General features: G+C 39.7%; 1 protein-coding gene across 1 annotated transcript; it reads left to right on the forward strand.

The window, feature by feature from the left end:
• Window positions 1-308: 308 nt before the first annotated feature.
• LOC127654253 (potassium voltage-gated channel subfamily A member 3-like) lies at window positions 309-11,209 on the forward strand. The gene is made up of 3 exons (XM_052141365.1): window positions 309-3,160; window positions 6,106-6,228; window positions 10,799-11,209. The coding sequence occupies exon 1, from the start codon at window positions 492-494 to the stop codon at window positions 2,037-2,039; it is 1,548 nt and encodes a 515-aa protein (XP_051997325.1). The 5' UTR covers window positions 309-491; the 3' UTR covers window positions 2,040-3,160; window positions 6,106-6,228; window positions 10,799-11,209.
• The last annotated feature ends 12,445 nt before the right edge of the window (window positions 11,210-23,654 follow it).

The following is a 23,654-nucleotide window of genomic DNA, read 5'->3' on the forward strand; positions in this document are numbered from 1 at the left end:
CAGACACCATGTGTTCTTGAAAACACGTCCTTCTGTCAAAAAATATGCACGTGTTAATTTATCGCTTGGAACGCGCTTCTTGAGAACGCGCGTGTAGTTTAAAGTAAATATCAGTATCGATATAGCCTAACGTTGTGGAGAGGGAGCGCGCATCGCTGTTATTTTTGTAATTATGCCCTTTCACCTCATTCGTTTCAGTGGCGTTTGTATAGGCTGCTTTATGTGAATGGATTTGCGTCGAAAATTGCGCGCAACGAATGGCAAGGTAGCGCGCGCCGAGGATCGATCCCCATGTGTTCCGAGAGTGGTGGAAATGTGTCGTTCATTTGCTCGCCGTGGGCGGGAGTAGACATGTGTTTATAAAGCTCCGTGGGGCGGAGACAGTATGTTAAAAGGTTGTCGAACGAGGTGGTCGCGTTATCGCCTTCGCTTCACCCAAATGCGAGGTAGGGGAGGTTGGTCGCCTTCTGCCGCTCCGCGCTCTCACCTGTATGGATGACCACTACAACCTCATTGACTCGCCCTCAGCCAGTCACAGAGGGAATAACGCCGACAACCACGGATACTCGGAGACCGAGAAGGACATCATGACAGTTGTCGCCTGTGATAATATGCTGGAGGAGACCGCTGCGCTTCCCAGTCACTTGTCGCTGGATAGATACGAGCCGGATCACGAGTGTTGCGAGCGGGTGGTCATCAACATCTCGGGACTGCGCTTCGAGACCCAACTCAAAACTTTTAACCAGTTTCCGGACACGCTGCTGGGGGACCCGAAAAAGAGAATGCGCTACTTTGACCCACTCAGAAACGAATATTTCTTCGACAGAAACCGACCGAGCTTTGATGCCATCCTGTACTACTATCAGTCAGGGGGCCGCATTCGGAGACCAGTGAACGTTCCCATTGATATTTTCTCCGAGGAAATTCGATTCTATCAACTTGGCGAAGAGGCGATGGAGAAATTTCGCGAGGATGAGGGTTTCATCAAAGAAGAGGAGCGACCTTTGCCGGATCACGAATTTCAGAGACAGGTTTGGCTCTTGTTTGAGTACCCAGAGAGCTCGGGTCCTGCACGAGGCATCGCTATTGTGTCCGTTTTGGTCATTCTGATTTCCATTGTTATTTTCTGTCTGGAGACTTTGCCCGAGTTTAGGGACGACAGGGACCCGGTCACTGTGTCGCCCATTGTGAATGGCACTGGTCCGTTTGTTTCCAGCCCTTTCACGGATCCTTTCTTTGTGATCGAGACACTTTGCATCATCTGGTTCTCCTTTGAACTGCTCGTCCGATTTTTTGCGTGTCCCAGCAAGGCTACTTTTTCCAAAAACATCATGAACATCATTGATATCGTGGCCATTATCCCCTACTTTATCACTCTGGGCACGGAGTTGGCCGAGAGGCAAGGCAATGGACAGCAAGCCATGTCACTCGCCATCCTCCGCGTAATACGTCTGGTGAGGGTCTTTCGCATCTTCAAGCTCTCCCGCCACTCCAAAGGCCTCCAAATTCTTGGACAGACCCTAAAAGCCAGTATGCGGGAGCTGGGACTCCTCATCTTCTTTCTCTTCATCGGCGTCATTTTGTTCTCCAGCGCCGTGTACTTTGCAGAGGCCGACGACCCTTCGTCGAGTTTCAGCAGCATCCCAGATGCGTTCTGGTGGGCTGTGGTGACCATGACTACCGTGGGCTACGGAGACATGCACCCGGTAACCATCGGAGGCAAAATTGTCGGGTCTTTGTGCGCTATCGCCGGTGTATTGACAATTGCGCTGCCGGTACCGGTCATCGTTTCCAATTTCAATTACTTTTATCACCGGGAAACTGACGGGGAAGAGCACGCACAATACCTCCACGTTGGCAGCTGCCAACACATGAACTCCACGGAAGATCTCAAACGGACACAAAGCACGTCTTCCATCAGCAAATCGGAATATATGGTCATAGAGGAAGGAATGAACAGCGAGTTCAAACAGCCAAACTACACAAACCAGAATAATCAAAACTGCGTGAATATTAAAAAGATCTTCACAGACGTGTAAATCATGTACAGTGACAATCAGGCCGACACATAATGTTTTACAATAAAAACCACAAGCGCACGACTTGAAATGCAAGGTAGAGCGTTGTTTTACACGTTACGGATAAGCCAGAATATTTAGGCTCTTTTTTTGGGTCGAAAACGGTGCCAAACTTGCAACAATTCACATGTTGCATTTACAGCACAGATGCTAAGGTTTAGGCCAGGGACTCAAAAAATCACACACCAAAACTGCAAATATTGTGCTCGTAAGTCTGCGTTTGTTATCAGTGTTAACATATAATCGTCAAAATACGTTAGTATTTTGTGGCAAAGTGAAACAACTGAATATGTGTCGCTGTAATAATGTGATCAAACTAAATAGCTTGCTCGGAGAGTATGTGGTAATGTAATATGTTGCATATAGGGGGACACTTTACTATAAGGTTACATTAGTTAACATGAACTAACAGTGAACACTATACTTTAACAAAACATACTGATCTAATTTCAACATACTAATACATCTGTAAAATTAGAAGTTGTGTATGTTGAAGCATTATAAACTAACCATGAACAGTTAACAAGATATACACACATAAATGCTGAAAAAAATATAGTAGGCCTATTCGTTGTTAGTTCATGATACCTAATGCATTTACTTATAGAGCCTTATTGTAAATTGTTACTAATATAGGTGTATCATTCTCAGTGCAAACTCCATTTGAACTCAGTGAATGTGGAAAAACCAATGCATTGTTAATAATGTAATCAAAATGTGTATGTCTATTGAATCTGAATTGGTCAATACTGAATGAAAGACAATAGAATATATCTTTATTTTGAGATCAAGTTAATCGGTGTGCGCAAATGTAGTCATCTCCAGATTATGTAAACTCACGTTTAGGCTAAAATAGTACCTACGTTTCCTTAACGTGAGACATCACAGTAGTTTTGTATTTGGAAAACAAGAAGAGATGCTTGTAAAAAGGTGGCATGCATGGGGAAATCTACATTGGACTCATCGTCTCCATGGCATGGGAAAAACTAAGATGAGATCAGAGACTGAGAGACTGAGAGAGAGATCACGCCTTCATTTCGATGCCTTGTGATGCAGTCTCCATGGCAACCACAGTTTCCTGGGTAACCCCCATTAATGTTACCTTGACATCCTCTCCTGTTGTCAGAGCAACGCTCCAGATGGTTCACAAAGCCTGACTGGCAAAATAGAGCGGGAGAATTGTGATAAAAAAATAAATTAAAAAAAATCTCAATTGGATTTTGCAGCCTCGAACAAGTATAAAAAAAAATATGTAAAACTGACTTTGCCAATATTTTGCATAACACTGGGTTTGCAAACCATCAGAGCTGCAGTCCCACCCTATTTCATATTTCCCTTTTAGTCATGCATTGGCTACAGATGACTGAATGGCTGGCGTATGGAAAATTATTGATATTGACTAAACAGTTGATATTAACTATACAGTAAATGGATGATGCTGAATTTCAAATTTGGCAATATGCATGGCATACAAAGTAGGTTGTGGTGGATTGTTATTGTCGCCCATTGCTTGGCTAGCCTACTTCTCTTTTGTATCTCTCAAAGCATGATTCTGTATAGGCCATTGGCTCAACAAACGTTCCCTATTTGCTCTCCTGTGTTAAAGAAAACAGGATGCAAGGTGCAGCGCGAGCAGATTACCAGAGATTTCACGCTGACACTCCCGTTGACGGGTGTGAGAGGCCGCGCGGCAGTGCGTCACATTGCGTTCCAAGCTCTTAGTCAGAGAGAATGATTCTCAAACTGTAGAAGCGTGTGTTTTAGACACAGTCATCCTCAACATGATCACATGGAAATCAACATGTTGCTTCCGACTCCGTACCCTGAAATCGATCTCAATCTGCCGAATTTCTGACAAGCGCCACAACCCATAAGACATTTTTCATCAGTTCAAATATGATCATCTTGTCGTCATCGAAAGCATATTTTTCAATAAAAGAAAGCACTACTTGGAATAAATTAGAGCAACCAGACAAGACACATTCTGTATATTAACTTTTTTCGGTCCGTGCCTTTATTTTTAAGGGAAAAAAAGTCCTTAGAAAAAAAAGTCTGATTTGTACATGTTTCTGACTTTCATACCAATTCAGCGATTTGTTTTTATTATTATGAAAATACATTTATCTTTCAATTATTTATCAATTTATCTTTCTAGGGCCCAATGCCATCGATTATACACATTTTGTATCAGTAGATTTGTAATGCTTCTATGATCTCATGTAGCCTAATTTAAACAGGTTATTGTTGAATTGTTGCTTAGTGCTGCCATCATGTGCCCATTCAACAGAAAAAAAAAACATATTTGCTCTGTTGACAAAATGTACCCAGTTTAAACCTTCAAAACCAGGTTTAGGCCTCATTCATTTGGAAAATATAATAAAATAAAAAAGAATGGCCTGTATTAATATATATACTGTATATATATATTTTGTCTATATATATATATATATATATATGTATATATGTGTGTGTGTGTGTGTACAGTGTGATACAGTATGTGTGTATATGTGTATTCACGTAGATAGTATAGTATATCACATATACAGTATACATGTATATATACATATTCACATATACAGTATATATATAAATATATTGTTAAGGGGTTAATGGAAAGGAAATGCGAGAGCCGGATTGACAATATAAATAATAGTTTAATATAAAACTGAACCAAAAAGACAAACAAACACACACAGACACACACACACACACACACACACACACACACACACACACACACACACACACACACACACACACACAGGTGTCGTACAGCTGCCTGTAACTCTCTCTCTCTGTTGCACTGCCATCTTTGGTCGGCCTTTATCACTCTTGAGGGCTAATTAGCCTAATCAGCGGAATCACGACCCGGCCCCGCCCTGCCACATTCCTCCCTCATTCTCTCAGGCCTGGGAGCCCCAGTATGACGTACAACCCTTAATCTTTCCCTGGGGAGGGGCGTGCCTTCTGCCCCGTCTGCCGGCTGGTCATCCCCGTCTACCTGGATGAGGGAGGGGACAAGGGGAAGGAAACAAATAAAGTGTGGCACCTACACGCCGTAACGGTGATCATGCCAAATTAACAGAACATTTAAAAAAAGAGATGGAAAAGGCCAACACGGAGCAGCAGTGGGAGAGAGAGTAGAGAGAGAGAAAAAATAACACTTACTCGCCGGTTTTCCGACACTCCTCTACCATCTAACTGATGACAGCCGTGCCTCCACCGGCGGATTGGAGGCAGTTGTCCGGCCCATGGTGGACGGAACGCCCCACCACATTTTTGGTCGACGGTAGGGGTCTCCCCCGCCCCTGTAACCAGCTCCAGGCGGTTGGTTGGTCGGCAGCCGTTCCTCCACTTCTAGGTGGCCGGGCTCCTCCGTCCTCCTACATCGCATCCTTCCTTCTTACCAGGTTTCGGTACCAGTGTAAAGGGGTTAATGGAAAGAAGGAGATGAGAACCGGCTTGACAATATAAATAATAGTTTAATATAAAACTGAACCAAATTGTTTATATGTATATATTACATAAATATATAATATACAGTATATAATTTGGCCACTGTGACATTATAGGATAAATACAATTTGTATTATAGTCAAAAGATTTTATTTGTCTAATAAGTGTTATTGTATTTAAATGTACTTGTGTATGTATTTATTTTTTTTTTTTTAAATCAAACTTTCCTGCTGATACACAAACATTTGTTCTCTCTAAATCATTTAGGCATCGCTGAAGGCTCAGATTGGTTAGTCTAGGATCAGTGAAGGATAAGTTCTTATTAGAGTATGTGTGTCTGACTCTCATGTTTTGTAGCTGTTATTTCTGTGGTTGCAGATCTTAGGTGTTGAGGCTTGCCTGACACCTCTCAGAACTCAAGTATCTTGGCATCTGTATCCTTCTTACAGTCAGAGTTGTGAAACTCTTGGGTCCATTCTTGTTTCAAAAGTGCTATTAGCAAAGCTTTATTTCTTGTGCATGGGCCCATTCCAGATTTTTTCAAAATTTGTTCTATTTTTCTTTCATCAAGGAACGAGGAACTTTGTCTATTGGAATTCTTGAGTTTGCTGATGGTGGATATTAGCCTATAAGACAAATCCAAACAAGTGTGGGATGTTCTCTTCCAAACTATTAAAGCAAAAGGATTAAAAAGGTAAACCTATAATTATTTGCCACACATTATTGCTGTGTACAAAATTGCAACTAGGACCTTGTCCAAATATGCCTTCTTCCTAGTATGCCACATATAGACTATATAGTCAAATGTCGTATGCCAAAAGCAGTGTATCAGATGAGTAGGGGAGAACAGGATAGGTGGTTTACTAGGAACTTTTTTTTTAGGTTACAAACTTGTTATTACAAGGGTATTATGCTATAAATGTGGATTATGAGGACATTTCTAGTGTCCCCATAATTCAAATTGCTTAAAAAAAACATACTAAACATACTAAATACATTTTTATTTTAAATGTAATAATGCAGAAAGTTTTTTGTGAGGGTTAAGTTTAGGGGTTGGTTTGCTGATAGAATCTATAGTTCATACAGTATTAAAATCATTATGTCTATGGAGTCCTCATACACATCCACAACATGTGTTTGTGTGTGTGTGTGTGTGTGTGTGTGTATCCCCATAAGGATAGTAAAACCCGAAATTTTTGACCTTGTGGGGACATTTTGTCGGTCCCCATGAGGAAAACAGCTTATAAATCATACTAAATTATGTTTTTTGAAAAGGTAAAAATGCAGAAAGTTTTCTGTGAGGGTTAGGTTTAGGGGATAGAATATAAAGTTTGTACAGTATAAAAACCATTATGTCTATGGAAAGTCCCCATAAAACATGGAAACACAACATGTGTGTGTGTGTGTGTGTGTGTGTGTGTGTGTGTGTGTGTGTGTGTGTGTGTGTGTGTGTGTGTGTGTGTGTGTGTGTGTGAGCATGTATTTATCACTTTGTGGGGACCAAATGTCCCCATAAGGATAGTAAAACCGAAATTTTTGACCTTGTGGGGACATTTTGTCGGTCCCCATGAGGAAAACAGCTTATAAATCATACTAAATTATGTTTTTGAAAATGTAAAAATGCAGAAAGTTTTCTGTGAGGGTTAGGTTTAGGGGTAGGGTTAGGTTTAGGGGATAGAATATAAAGTTTGTACAGTATAAAAACCATTATGTCTATGGAAAGTCCCCATAAAACATGGAAACACAACATGTGTGTGTGTGTGTGTGTGTGTGTGTGTGTGTGTGTGTGTGTGTGTGTGTGTGTGTGTGTGTGTGTGTGTGTGTGTTGTGTGTTGTGTTGTGTTGTGTTGTGTCTTCAATCCATGCATTATTTCAGCCAGTGCTGTCAAGTGTCAAAATTATTGCTATATTATATATGACAAAGTTAATAAATGGCTTTTCTTGACATATTTATTTTCTATGTGTTTTAATTAGATCAGATACAGTTGTTAGAGCTGTCATATTGTCATGTTAAAATGTGTCCACCTGTTACAACATGCCCACCTATGGGGCACATTGTAAAATTTCCCTCTCCTTTTTTCAAGGTAGATGGTGAAACTTTAATATAAAAAAAAAAAAGTGTTAGTTTGTGCCCGCTTTCCCCTAGAGCTGAAGATAACTCACTGTGTGAAGCAGAAATTAAGATTAGGGTCATCAACACTGAAACTCTTTTATATTTCATTGCTTTTTACACCATTATACATAATAGTAGAAAAGATAGAGTGCAAAGAGATGGAAACTTCAAACTTAACAAAACCTGCATCCTCATAGGACCAACAAATTGATTAGTTGGCATGTGATGTATTTGGATGAATGAAACATACTATGGGTCATAATGATTTTAGATAATGCAGATGAAACAACCTTTGCTCTGTAGATCAAGGCGAAGTGTTTCCTTTCCCCTTCTGTCACTCACTCGAAGTTGTGTCGAATGAAGTGACACAAGGGGCCTTCCTGGGACGCCAAATGTACCTCTGAACCTGAAAAAAGTCCAATGTCAAGTTGGCAGACAGAATCTCCATGCCCCGCCCCGGACATACGGGTATAAAGGGAAGAGGGGCAGCGAGTGCCAATCAGAATTTTTCTTCGGAGTCGGACGGTTTTGCAACAGCAAGCTGAGTTCACCACTGTTTCACTCACCTCTACTGGCGATAAGCACTGCTGTTGGATCTACGACGCGTTTCCAGCTGGCGATCCCTCTCTCTGCACGGTGTGCAGTTTACGCCTCTGGGTGCTTCGACAGCGCTTTCATTGCCTGAAAGAGTGTTTCTCCTCCTAAAAAGAGTTTATTTCCTCTAAAAGATCTGCACCTGGGTAGTTCCGACCCCGACGTGCTGCAGGAGCTCTGCCTCTGACCTCCCTCTCAGAGCCATGAAGGTCACAGCGCAGGTGTGACCTTCAGCCCCAGTGTCAAGCACCTCGCAGGCGGCGTACACCCCCCGTCTCCAGGACCCCTTCCAGGACCAGGAAAGCTCCGAAGCACTCGTGACCCAGGCAGTCAGCCCTAAAACAATTCCAGAGGCTCCTGGGACATATGGCATCCTCAGCCGCGGCCGCTCGGGTTGATGCATATGAGACCATATGGCATCCTTCAGCACTGGCTACAGACTCGAGTTCCTAGATGGGCATGGCGCCACGGCACATACCGCGTGACAATCACCCCTTCTTGCCGTCAGACTTTCAACCCTTGGACAGACCTCTGCTTTTTACGTACTGGAGTCTTGTAGCAGGTGTCCAGATGTGTTGTGGTGACCACATACACCCCTTGACAGGGTTGGGCACCATCTGCAATGGGCACGCTGCCGCTGGCCTCTGGACAGGACCCCGGCAGCATTGGCACATCAACTGCCTAGAGTTGTTGGCTGTATCTCTTGCCCTATGGAGGTTTCTACCACTAATCCGGAGCAAGCACGTATTGATTCGTTCAGACAGCACCGCAACAGTAGCGTACATAAATCACCAAGGCACCGTGCGCTCTCGTTATATGTCACAACTCACCCGCCATCTCCTCCTTTGGAGACAGCCGCGACTCAGGTCGCTGCGCGCCACTCACATCCCTGGCAACCGCAACACAACGGCAGATGCGCTGTCACAGCAGGTTACGCCCAACGGAGAGTGGAGGCTCCGCCCCCAGATGATCCAGCAGATTTGGGGCCGATTCGGCATGGTACAGGTAGATCTCTTTGCCTCCCAAGACAACTCCCACTGCCCACTCTGGTACTCCCTGACAGGAGCTCCTCTCGTTATATGTCACAACTCACCCGCCATCTCCTCCTTTGGAGACAGCCGCGACTCAGGTCGCTGCGCGCCACTCACATCCCTGGCAACCGCAACACGACGGCAGATGCGCTGTCGCAGCAGGTTACGCCCAATGGAGAGTGGAGGCTCCGCCCCCAGATGGTCCAGCAGATTTGGGGCCGATTCGGCATGGTACAGGTAGATCTCTTTGCCTCCCAAGACAACTCCCACTGCCCACTCTGGTACTCCCTGACAGGAGCTCCTCTCGTTATATGTCACAACTCACCCGCCATCTCCTCCTTTGGAGACAGCCGCGACTCAGGTCGCTGCGCGCCACTCACGTCCCTGGCAACCGCAACACGACGGCAGATGCGCTGTCGCAGCAGGTTACGCCCAATGGAGAGTGGAGGCTCCGCCCCCAGATGGTCCAGCAGATTTGGGGCCGATTCGGCATGGTACAGGTAGATCTCTTTGCCTCCCAAGACAACTCCCACTTCCCGCTCTGGTACTCCCTGACAGGAGCTCCTCTCGGGACAGACGCGATGGCACACAGCTGGCCCCGGGGGCTGTGCAAGTACGCATTTCCCCCAGTCAGCCCTCTTGCACCGGTGCTGTGCAAGATCAGGGAGGATGAGGAACAGGTCATCCTGGTGGCCCCTTAATGGCCCACCCGGACCTGGTTCTAGGATCTTTGGGAATCAAACCCATCATCCTGGTGGTGCAAGAGCTATGCTCTGCCAGTTGAACCACAGGCGAACCCCGTTATGGACAACATTATTATTATTACAATATACTTTATATTTTCATGAAGCATATGTACAGGTTATAGCATAAATTTCTTACAGAGGCGAGATTGATGCCAGAACTAATTCCTGATCCAGCTTGTTCCAGCACAAATTAAGCCCTGCAGGTGCACGATTTTGCAACTTACATTTTCATCATAATATGCACACACGTGTGAATTGCTACACTTGCACTAAAGTTTTCAGTTTACTTTAACCCAGAGGGCCAAGTAGAGTGCATTATTTTGTGTATGTGCTTTATTAACTTCTCTTTGATTAGAAAAATTTTTGCCTTTGTTGGGTTAGTGGAGCAATTTACTGCAGTATTAATTCGAGCTGCACATGTGTGTTTATGCCCACAATGTGTTAATATTCTCCTCTTGTCATCTCACACTTACTCTGAGTGACATAACTGTTCTATGATTGTCACCAGAGGTGCTGTGTCTGCTTCACTTCATTAATTAGCCACAGACAGAGGTAGACACAAAGTGAGAGAGATAGTGTGAAGAGAGAGAGACACTATAATGCAGAGCCATGATCAAGTAGGCGGCATATAGTCTAAACGTTTTTTACCTTGAAAGATGCCTTTCCCTCTTACTTGAGTGTTTGAGTAAACTGCCTCATTTCATTTGTCACGTTGCAACTAATAAACTAATATGTTTATGTGCATAGCAGCGTGACTGAATGCATTTGTTGTCTCTGCAGGCATCGGGGAGATCCACGCAGTGCCTAGGACTGACGATCATTCGAGATGGAGGCCATTAACCTTTCTGCTACCAAAACAGATCTAGACTTACCTTCAAACGGATAGAAGATGCCTGCATATCTTTCTGTCACATCATCTTTATGTGCCCCTGAATGACAACGAACAACAACACTTAAGAAGTGCCCATTTTTTTTAGATAAACAATGCAGGGGCAAATCTAATAAGAAGAAAGCAATATGAAAAGAGCTGGACTGTTGGACATGAGCTGATCATCTGTGATCTCAACTACTGCACTCTGCTATCTGGCAGACATTAGTCAAACCATTTTTCTGCTGTCCATCGTGTGTTTACAGTTTAGCTGTTGTTGTGCCAGATGTGAAAACAAAATCTTTATTGCTCTTTGACCATATAAAATGTCTGAAGATTTTATTTGTCTCATTGGAGTTCTTTATGAAGGTGCATGTTCTCATATGATGCTACGAGTGAACTTGCCTTCTATAACAATTCCTCTAGAATCCCTCTTAAAGGAATAGTTCGCCCAGTAATGACAATTATGTGCATTACTCACCATCATGTCATTCCAAACCCATACGACTTTCTTCTGTGCATCACAAATAGAGAATTTTTTTTTAAATGTTCCACACTGCACTTTTCCATACAAAAGCGTGATAAAAGTGTCTTCTGAAGCAATATGATAGCTTTATGTGATTGTAACGGGATCCACCTGTTACATGTTATCTGTGCGGTATGTGTAAACCTACCGTAAAAGTGTGATCAGCACGTTAGCAGAATGTATTTTTTTCGCTGTCCATAATAACAGATTAGAGCATTCACATCACAAGTGTCAGCAGCGCATCAGAGCATAGCTCTTTATTAAAATAAATACTCACCATAGTAACATAGAAATCACAGTATTTTTCTGTATGGAGCCACTGCTGTGAAGCTACAATGTGAAAAGCCAGTTTTCCAGTGTGAAAGCTCTGTCGAGTCTGCAGCTGCAGTTATGCTGTAGTTAAGCTGACGCAATGCTCACGTCTCGCTCAAGTTTGCGATGTGAAACGGGCATCACTTCCATGGCCTCAAGATGCACACTAGTGACTGATGCTAGGACCTGAAGCCTTTAGCCTCCTCATTAGCATGCCTGCCTCCCATTCCACAGATGCCCATTCGAATCCCACTCGGAGCAGGTCCAGTAGGACCATTTACATGAGGAACACACTGAAATAAAGTTTATTATTTTCTCAAATCTTTCCAAAATCTTACCTTCTGTTGTACCGCTCAAATCTCATTTGTGTTTCCACGTATTCAAAATTGGCACATCCCATTCAGTTAGAATAGTGAATGGCATTGTGGTTACTGTTGTTTTTACTACAAATACATTATCATTGGTTAAAGCATAATTATGCATAATTTTCACAAGGTAATGACACCCTAATTACATAACATTATGTCATCCGATTGTCATATTTCTAAAATTACCTTTTCTTTTAATTGCTTCAGTGTAGTTGGCTTCCTTGTGTTAGTAGCTTGTGGTGTAGCTAACTACTTTTTTAAAAGAGTAGCGTGACTGTAGTTTAGCTACTTTACATTAGGAGTAACTTGTAGCTTCCCCAACACTGTTGAGTACTAGAATATGATTTGACAGCTAAAGCAGAGGGGAAGATTGTGAGTTATTATTATTTTCTGCCCATTCTTGCCGCAGTTGGGTCCAGTGTAGAGGTCGGCATCAAAGCCCAAACCCTGCCCATTAAGAACACAATGATCCAACCTGATTCAATTGATACAGTTAATTTCGGAATTAAACCCAACTGAAACCTGAAACAGCTCCCTTTTTTATTTTCCCTGTAAGTGAAGAAACCCATTCGCACAGATACAATTTCAATACAAAAAAGAGAGTGCTATTCAGTTGCAATAGGCCCCTAAAGAGTCACTGATTGAGTCTGCCAGTTTAAAATCGACATAGTCCCATATGGTTGGGAGTTATGATCTCTATATATTATTCACATGACACAGAGAACATATTCTGCTTTACTTCACTTTACTCTTTACATCACTTTACTCTTTACTCTTTCACATCACTTCATGTTGCAGAATGTTGTTAATCTATTTAAAATGTTGTACTATTTTTTTATCTACATGTGCAATAATAGTATTTCTAATTAGTATTTAGTACAACCAATAAACTTGTTAGTGGTGCTAAAGCAAGCATCACAATTACTATTGCCCACATTTAGAACAACCTTGCAACCCCATAGCAATGCTCTAGCAACCATTCAGGACACACTAACAACCACATAGCATTAGCAATGTGCTAATTACCACTCAGAGCACCTTTGCAAACACAGAGCAATGCTCTAACAACCAATTGGAACACCCTAGTATCCACATGGCAACGCCATAGCAACCACTCACAACACCCTAGCAACCATTGTGCAATGTGCGAAAAACCACTCTAAACAACTTAGCAACCACATGGCAATGCCCTAACAATAACTCAGAACACCCTAGCAACTGCATAGCAACATGCTTGCAACCATTCAGAGCACCTTGTCAACTACATAGCTACTCCCTGGCAACCACCCACATCACCATAGCATCGTGGCAGTGACATTTGCATGGGAAACACCACTCCTACTTTCTTCAGAAAATTTACAAATCTAGATATCCTAAATATTGCCATCTATATATAAATGTCATCTATTTATGTGCTAAGAAAGTGTTAGAAAGATAAAAGTCCATCTTTTTCTGTGCAGACATAGGTTTCCTTTAATATTTTAATGAATGTACAAAGAGCTCAGCAGGTTTATTCCCAGTAGTTCCCAATGTGTGTGTAATAAGGGAGTCCTTCGCTGCTTGAGCGTAACAGCTGATCCCCTGCGCCTGTCCAGACATGTTCTTTGTGTGTGTTTTGTGCACACATGCAGGATTGTCCACCTAAAGCTGTGCCATGAAAGCTGGGGTCTTCCCCCTCTCTCTTTTTCTCCAGCCATACACATCCCAGAATACTAGGACTGCAGTAAATCTCCCTGACAAGCCATTAAACCACAGGAGATTGGCCTATATGACAACCACTTTAGGTATAGAGACATTAATACTCCTTCTGGCCATTTAATAGAGTCGGTCAAAACAGCAATTCAATTTGTATCTAAATTCATGCCTGTAATAATTTATTTATGGTTCATAAACTAAGCAGCATATTACTGTACAATGGTGGCTATAATCTCGCTCCAACACTGTGAATGTCACACAAACTTGTCCAGGTCATATGTCACCCCCCCAAAAATGTATAAATAAATAATTTCAAATAGTTTCAAATAAAGAAAATGAAGCCTTGTTTTAGGATTAAGAACATTTCCATCAAAATTATCATTACTGTAATATATCCGGTCATTTTACTTTTGAGTTATTCTCTATGGTGATTCTCTTTAGATTGTCTTTACTCTAGTGCAGTATTTTTACAGTAATAAGAATATTTTTGTTTAAATTATGGTAATGAGAATATTTTTTTAATAGGGTAATGAGAATTGGGGGTGATTGGGGGGTGATTATCATGAAAATAATGTCACATTGACAAAAATCTTAAAAATCCTTCATTTTTTATATGCAAAATATCTAAATTGTCTCATGACAACTTATGAGTAATAATTCGTCATGAAATAACTCTTATGAGATGGCAAAATTGTAAGATATGGTATGACTTGGCTTGTAAGAAAAGGTATAATATTTTTCCCAAGGTGACTAGCCAATCAACAATCAGAATTTCAAATCAATACAATACAGGCATCACATTTTAGCTAACCACCAATTCAACACTTTATTTTAAGAAAGGAAACATCAAATTCGGTTACTTATTACATATTAAATTCCTCAATACAAATGACTGTTTTATGTCGATAATCTTTAATACTCTTCCCTTGGCCAAACCCCGATGTTTTCTTTCTTCTGTTGCACACAAAAGTTATATTCCTATTAAAATCATTGTTAGGTGATTGGAGTTTGGGTTAGGTTAATCTTAGGAAAAAAAAATCGTAATAAGGTTTTTTTTTCTTTGTTTGTTTTTTTTTTCACTATGGGAGAAAAATATGTATTTTTTTTGTACATGCCAACTTGATAAGAATTTATTATACAATTTTATTTACATAAAAAATATTGTTTATAATATTATTATTTTACATTGAGGTGAAATATGGACATGTTTTTAAAAGGGTTTCATAAGATACATCCTGCTAAAAACACTCTGGTGGTTGGACTTTTGGTCTCAGATTAATATTATCTTCCTCTATACAAAGTCTCTTATTATGGTGCTACATCAAAGAGACATTTTTTTTTGTCGTTATCGTGGAATTTCATACTCAATGGTGTCATGAACAGTTTTTATGGTTGTCTGCTCAACAGGAAATGTAGTGTGAAATTGAAGGGAGACACCAGCAGCACATTAGAGGGAACTGCCCTTGATGACACACTGAGAGAACACAGTGCAATGGCATCATGATCTATGGGACACAAAGATAAAAGAAGAGAAAAACTTTACTGGAAATAAAAAGGTTGCAGTATGTGTGGTACCACAGGAACAAAAGGTCATTGCTGACCAATCAGATCAATCATTGATCCAGTTTTTTCCTGAAATCCGAAGTGTTCTAAGATTCGTAACAGAAGCCTGATTCCAGTCTACAGTGTTTTCAGTAGCATCGGCATTTTCATCAAGTTTTTAGCCGATAAAGTGATGTTTAGCGTATACATTTTTTATTAAATGACCAAACATAGAAACATGTGGCTCTACAGTGCAGATACTTTGCAGTCATTTTTTGATAGTGTCTCTTATGTGAAAGTTTAGGGAGTGGGTAGATGTCATGAAGCGATGGGCAAAGGTTAATGATATCAACTAACTACTTTGAGTTATGACAGCCAACAACTGCACAAGTTGAGGCTAACCCTATCCCTAACTCACAAGGGAAGTCGACGTGTTGTTTCCGAGAGTTCCAGTAGCGTTGTGTGGTAGCACTCCACCTAATTCTTCTATTTCTTTGCAAAACCGTGAAATGTAAGCATGAGTTGAACATGAGTAACATCCCGTAGTCCAATTACTTCTTTTAAGAACGTTTAAAGAAAAAAAAATTACAACTAAAGAGAATGTTACACAGTCAAAATCTGTCTTGCTCCAAGCTCACGTAGTCAAATTAAAGGTCTTAGGGATATGACATCACCAACATTATGCAACAGCTTTAATTTATGTAACAGAAATAAACAGTTAGAAATATTAAAATGTTATATTAAGTCAAGTCGTCATTTTTATTTGTATAGCGTTTTTCACAACACACATATTTTTAAAGCAGCTTTACAGGAAATCATGCATTTACAAAAAACTATTTTTTAGGCTGTTGATGCAATTAAATGATAGTCTATGAATTCCATTTCAAGAGTGTAGTACATCAATAGACAAAGGTGATGCAGGGATAAATTATGAGGTGTATTGCAGTTCAACCTGCAGGGCATTTCAGTGAGGTTCAGTGAGGCAAGTCCAAGGTTCAGGCAGTGGCATAGGAAATATCCGATGTCTTACAGTTGGAGTTTGCATCAGTTCATCCTCTGAAGTCAAAAGGCTTTGATGTCTGACTAGCACCGGCTGTAGTTTGTTGTCATCTCTCAGCGACATGTAGCACTGGAATCTGACAGGCTCTGGTAACTTACAGATGTAAATCCATGAGACACCCAGCCCCTAATTAGGCCAATTAGCCCTCAAGAGGGATGAAGGCCAACCGAAGACAGCAGTGCGACAGAGAGAGAGAGTTATGGGCAGCTTTGTCTATGTCTTTGTTTATATTTTTGGTTCAGTTTGATATTAAACTATTATTTATATTGTCAAGCCGGTTCTCACCTCCTCCTTTCCATTTCAATTTCCTTTACAATGCCATTCAATTTTATGCAGAGTCATAGATCATGAAGGATATTTCTGGTTTCGGCAGACCCAACTAAAGCAGCCTAATTGTGAGTTGATGGATAATTGAAGTGTATGCTTGGCTAAATAGATGAATCTTTAGTCTATACTTAAACTGTGTGAGCGTGTCTGCATCTCAAACAGAGTTAGGGAAACTATTCCATAGTTTAGGAGCCAAATATGTAAAGTGAATGTGATCTAAATCCTTTTTTGCATTTTAAAATTCTTGGAATTATTAACAACCCAATATTTTCTGATCCAAATTAACGTGACGGAATATAGCGTTTCAGAAGGTCACTTAAGTTCTGCAGCACTAGACCATTCAAAGCTTTGTATGTAGGTAACAGACTTTTTTAACTAATACAAAATTTTACAGTTTGCCAATGTAACCATGATAAAATTGGGCTAATATGATCATATTTCTTTGTTGTAGTCAAACAACAAAAAAATCTGGCAGCTGCATTTTGAACCAATTATTTATTTATTTATTTATTTATTTATTTATTTATTTATTTATTTATTTATTTATTTTTATTGAACTTGCTGGACATCCTCACAGTAATGCATTACAATAATCTAGTCTTAAGGTCTTGAACACATGAACACATTTTTTGGCATCAGCAACAGAGAGCATATTTTGTGTGTTGTAATTTAGCAATATTTCTCAGGTGGAAGAATGCTGTTCTACAAACATTGGAAATTTGATTCTCAAAGGACAGATTGTTATTATATATAACACTTATGTTCTTTACAGAACTTTTTTATTTTATTTTTAAAGGTTTTTGGTCCAATCATTAGTACCTCTGTTTTGTCGGAATTGAGAAGAAGGAAATTTCTGGCCATCTAATCTTTGACTTCATTGATACACTCTGCTAATTTGGAGAATTGTGAAATTCTATTGGGTTTAGAAAAAAAATAAAGTTAGGTATCATCGGCATAACAGTGGAAACTTTTTCCATGATTCCTGATAATATCTCCCTGGGGAAGTATGTATAAGGAGAAAAGCAGAGGTCCTAAAACTGATCCCTTTGGCACTCCATACTTAACTTTTGTTTGATTTTACAATTCCTCGTTTACACATACAAAGTTGTAGTGGTCTGATAAATAGGACCTAAACCACGCTAATGCAAGTCTACTAATGCCAACTTAATTCTCCATCCCATACAAGAAAATTTTGTGATCTATTATGTCGAAGGCAGCACTAAGATCAAAAAGCACTAGAAGAGAAATGCAGCTGCGATCAGATGATATGAGCAAGTCATTTATAACTGATAAATGCAGTCTCTTTACAGTGATGTGGCCTAAATCCTGACTGAAATTGTTCATATATTCCATTTCTCTGTAGAAATGAACATATTTGGGAGGACAACCCTTTCTAGTATTTTCGACATAAAAGGTAGATTTGAAATCACTCTGTAATTAACCAATTCTCTAGGATCAAGCTGTGAATTCTTAATAAGCGGTTTGATAACTGCCATTTTAAAGTTTCTTGGGGCATGTCCTAAGTATAGAGAGGTGTTAATAATATTAAGAAGAGGTTCTGAGATTACTGGGAATATCTCTTTTAAGAGCTTAGTTGGTATTGGATCTAACATACATGTTGTGGCTTTTGATTTTTTGATAAGTTTGATAAGTTGTTAGCTCTTCATGACCTATGACAGCGAAGGAGTGATGTTGCTCGTGAGCAAAATTATGAGACACTATTTTCTGAGGTGCTGTGAAAGTTGATTGCATAGTTCCAATTTAATTTCTGATTATTTCAATTTTCATTTACAGGTGATACAGTCTCTATGTTTTGTAGTTTATGTGACCTGTGTGACATAGCAAGGCAAATTGCAGACATTCGGATTAACCAGTTTGTCTGCTTCTTGACCTGGGCCTCAGTTAAATAGATTATGAGCCAACTTACTAGTAAGTAGAGTGGCACCTTCCCTGGAGGGATGGAGTCCATCTCTCTTTAACAGGTCGTGTCTGCCCCAAAAACTCAAATTCCAATTGGACAAATTACAATTGTCTATAAATCCTATACTATTCTTCAGACAACACTCAGACATCCAGCCATTCGGTGACACTAATCTACTATAAAACTCATCACCACGACAAGTAGGGAGGGGCCAGAGCATATTTAAAGTGTCTGACATAGTTTTTGCAAGTTCACACACCTCTTTAACATTATCTCTAGTGATCTCTCTGACTGGCAAAGCCAGACATCGATAGTGCTGACATGAATAACAATTTTAGAAAATCTACGTTTAGCATTAGCCTGCACTTGTAAATCTGATGTCAGATGCCCCAAGCCCCTGAAATGCATTTAACAATAATGGCTGGAGTCTCTATTTCCATGTTCCTTACAATAGAATCACCAATTACTAGGGCACTTTCAACATGATTCTCAGTGGGTGCATTACTGAGTGCGGAGAATCGATTGGAAATTCTAACAGGTACGGGAGCGTGGTGTCGCTTTGCTGAGCAAGTATGCTACTGAGACGTCACCCAAACGCCCTGGTTTGTGTTCACTTGTTTACCCAACAGCTATTGCAAACATATCATTAAATTGGAATAACAGTTTCAAGGATAGAATTCTTAAAAATTTTCTAATTCAAGACAATCTAGTCTTATGAAACCACCATACAAAATCACTGTTAGAGAAAACAAGCAATTTTGCAATTTAACTTTTAACAATATAGTTAATGAAATTTGTGAGAACTAACCCTGGTCTCCACTACATAAATCTTTATCATTATTTGTAATAATAGATTATTATGCGTAATTACATCATTTTCTAGTATGAGGATGTCCATTTAATGCTGAGTCATGGCTCTTTCTCTCCACTTGTGAATCACTTAGAAAAGCCTGAAGGCATGACATCACATCTGTGGCTCAGTGATCCCTCAGTCTGTGTGATGTCATCACAGCACTCATACCCTCCACACTGCCTGTGGAGCGGCTCAAGGTGCCTGTCGCCATAGTAACATGAGGAGCACCATCCAATGACTGCAGAATGTAGCAGTGGAGACTGTATCTATATACCTTGGCTTTTTTTCGAAATACAATTCTAATCAGTGACTGACGATCATATGAATGTTATTTTAAGGGGCTCTCATATTAGATCAGACATATCCTATCAGGTCAGCATATTTACATAGAATTTGTTTCTCTTGTTTTTGTCCCCAGAGTTAAGGTAAACCTGACAATCGATTAATAAAAAAAAACAAATATGTGTTTGTTTGTTCTTTATTCCAAAAAATGCATAACAGGTTTCTTTTGGGGTAGGGTTAGGATGTAGGTTAGTGTTATACTATTGTAATTGCATTTAGCCTTATATAAAACAATCTAAACATCCCCAATTAGAGAAGTAAACATGTGTGTTGCAGGTTAGAATGTATCTGCTGCAGTGAGTAAGTGACCTTGAACAGCTTCATGTTCTTTGCTTAATGCCACTACAAAGCAAATTAAGCCAAACTGAGTTTTTGATTTGGAGCTGGAAAACAAGTAGGTATTTATGTGCAAAATCCATAAAAAATGCACATTCATGCATGCTCCAAACCCATATAAATGTATATGTTCCGTAGAACACAAAAGGAGATGTTAGGTAGAACGTTAGCCTAAGTCACCATTAACTTTCTTTGTGTGAAAAAAAGTGAAATGTCAACATTCTGTACAATTTCTTCTCTAGTATTCCACAGAAAAAGTAATACATGTTTGAAAAGACATGTATTACTCAAGACAGAATTCTCATTTTTGGGTGAACTATCCCTTTAATTGTGAATCAAAATACTTTTATCTACTACAAAGATAATAATCTGTTCCATTAAATCTGTTTTTCCCTCCACTATTCTATGGAAGATCAGAGCATGAGTACATTGTGAATCCGTCTCCACCCCAGTCCCCTGCTATTCCTTACTTCATTGCACCACTGCAGACAGGACTTGGGGCACAGGACAATCTTAATGACCTTAAAAGGTTTTCCTTACCAGTACCATTAAATTGACTTAACTACCATACATTGACCGCATTCTTCCTTGTGACTTAACTTGTATACTTGTGTGACCATGAGTGTGTTTCTAGATTAACCCAGGATCAATAGGGCTTGGCTCATGCTTCGGTTTTCTCTTTTTGGCCAGTTGTAAATGCACATGTCAAACAAATATTGAATTACACTGACCTTTCAGTTTTAATTAGAGCGTGTGAGCTAGTACAAGTTGAAGTACACGTACACTCCTTTGCATTGGCATTTCTCTTGAATAATGGCTTGGATTTCCGATATTAAAGGCATGCACATGTGTGCATGATTGGCATGCAAGCTTTGGCTATAAAACTAACAGAAGGATCCTGTCTCAAACCCCTCCCTATGTGTTTTCAAAACCATTCATTGAAAGCACAAGGGATCTGATGAGCATAGCATTTTTAGATTAAAAAATATTTGCTAAGAAATCTAAGAATACCAAAGAAAACATAATAATAGTGCATTTTTTACCAGATTTAGATATGTAAATCTGGCATGAAACTAATTTAATTGGATTAATCAATGTCTTAAAGGAATAGTTCACCCAAATATAAAATACTTCATCATTTATTTATCATGTTGTCCAATTTGTGACCAACACTAGTGGAACTATAAAGCACTGCTGTGACTCGTGACTCACTGGTTATATTTGTAGTGAGCATTTAGGGGCTGCCCTAATGATTTACTGCATGCTACAAGTGGCCAATTTTGTGAACGGACCACTTGTTACAATTTACGAGACTTGTTTTTCCATCTATGAATTTTCGGCTTGGGACTTCAGATGCAATCAGTTTAAAATGGCGAGAGGGAAAGTTCAATAATATATTGTACAGCTATAGTTTTATGTTCAGAACAGTATCTTAGTATGTATACTGTGCATAGTACACACAATTTCTGTATGAATGGAATACAAATGCAATGCACTCTACTTGAACTCCCATTTCCAGTGTGGTGAAATAATCATAAAATAATCTGTATTTTTTTTACACCATTTCTTGGCTCACTATTTGATAGGATTGCCAAGAGATAAGACCATTTGTATACAAAATTGGACTGAAAATGCAAAATAACCCATTGCATTTCCAAGATGATAACTTGACACCACTTGCACAATTTAAACAACAATGTAGCATACTACTGTATAAAATGTTTTTGTAAACATCTGTTGTGCTTATTTTAAATAATAATAATAATAATGTAATAATTTTAATACTAATTCACAAAATATTAATAATTACAATTACAATATTATTATTAATGAAAAATAATATTTGAATTGTTTTTACAATTTTAATATTACTAAAAATATTTACAAATAATTAGAAAAAGGAATACTTATTAAAAAAATATTCACAAGGCTCGATAATTATATTATTCATTCTAAATAAAATAAAATTAAAATTAAAACTATAATGGCAGTAGAAATAACTAAGAAAACTTCAAATTTCCAAAGTAGGTCGTGGAGACATCACTCAAGACGCGTCCCCTTTAAATTGCCCACTCTGCGGATAAAGTGAGGAGTGGTAGCACAGACGGAACGCGTGTTCTGTAATCCAGCAGTCTTTACATGTGCAGAGCGATGAATGACTGCAGATTTCATTTTACAACCTGACAACAGGTTGAGTGCGTTAACATAATGCAACAACAACTAGTACTAAGAAATCGCCAAGGGAGGTAGACAGACAGGTAGGAACAGATCGGAGACGGGGTGCTGTCCAAGGTGCTGAAGCTTATTATGACTTATTAATGGTGTATTGCATCTGTTCCCATGTTCTAAATGAAAATTTTAAATGCATTTAGACTGCATTGCAATAGTCTGTCACGTTGGTGTCATTATACACACATTTAAATGATAGAAAATTGAGATGTCTTCAAGTGCACGTTTTAAGTTAACAGAATACCATCATAATTTGAAACTCTAAAGTTGCGCAATTATCAGAGAAAATATCTCGGTGCCATTACTGTAACAAATTGACTGTCAAATTAATAGACTAATACTTCATGAACAAGCTGTCCAGATGTTTCACATTCATCTTCTGCATTTGTTGCAACCTGTCTGACAGGGACTCTGGCGACCTGTGTAGAATGCTTAATGACTCCTTAAATGAGCAACAGGAAAAACCTCCTTCATCGCATACGTTTTTATTATTATTATTGTTATTCCACTCTTTGTCCTTATCAAAAACCTGCCGTAAAGAATCATTGGGGTAGGCGAGGACACACCCGCATACTGTACCTCTCCTTTGTGCCCCTCCTCCCCGCCTGCCCCGTTACGCACAATATGCCGGTGCGCCGAGAGCTACGGCAGACAGTGGCAGCCGGGATTTAAGGAATGAGAGGTCTATTTGCCGATTCCATCACGGCCGCACGGACACTGGTGTGCTCTATCCTCTCTTTGAGAAGTCAAACGTGACTTCTGGCAACTAGAGGGACCCTGGGGTGATTTGGAAATTTATCCAAGCAGGTAGTTCACAATTATGTGTTCTGTATTAAATTGACTTTTAAATAGTCTATTGAATGGCTAAGTGGATGTTTAATTAATTATGCAATTTTTATGTTTCTCTATTATATCTTAATTGATCTGCAATAAAGTAACATGCATGTAGTTTATAACATGTTAGATGTATAAAGTAAAAAAAAAAAAGACCAAGTCTTGAAATTTATTTTCCTGCAGTTTAATATTTTATTGGCTGTTTCTGCTGAATATTTTAGAGCACGCTGGCCCCATTTGGGACAAACAAGAATTTCATTGAAAATCGTTCAGCAATGTGTGAATAGCATTCCATATGTGGTTCTTTGCATGTTAGGGTATTTCTTAGAAAAGGAGGAGATATGTATAGTGAATGCATGCCTGCAGCACTGAATGGAAGCAGCATGATAATGTTGGATGTGTTGAATATGTCTCATATAAATG

The sequence above is a fragment of the Xyrauchen texanus genome, chromosome 13 (genome assembly GCF_025860055.1).
Source record: "Xyrauchen texanus isolate HMW12.3.18 chromosome 13, RBS_HiC_50CHRs, whole genome shotgun sequence".
NCBI classification, from domain to species: Eukaryota; Metazoa; Chordata; class Actinopteri; order Cypriniformes; family Catostomidae; genus Xyrauchen; species Xyrauchen texanus.

Coding starts and splice junctions, on each gene's coding strand:
- LOC127654253 (XM_052141365.1), top strand. CDS start 492: ATGGATGACCACTACAACCTCATTGACTCGCCCTCAGCCAGTCACAGA.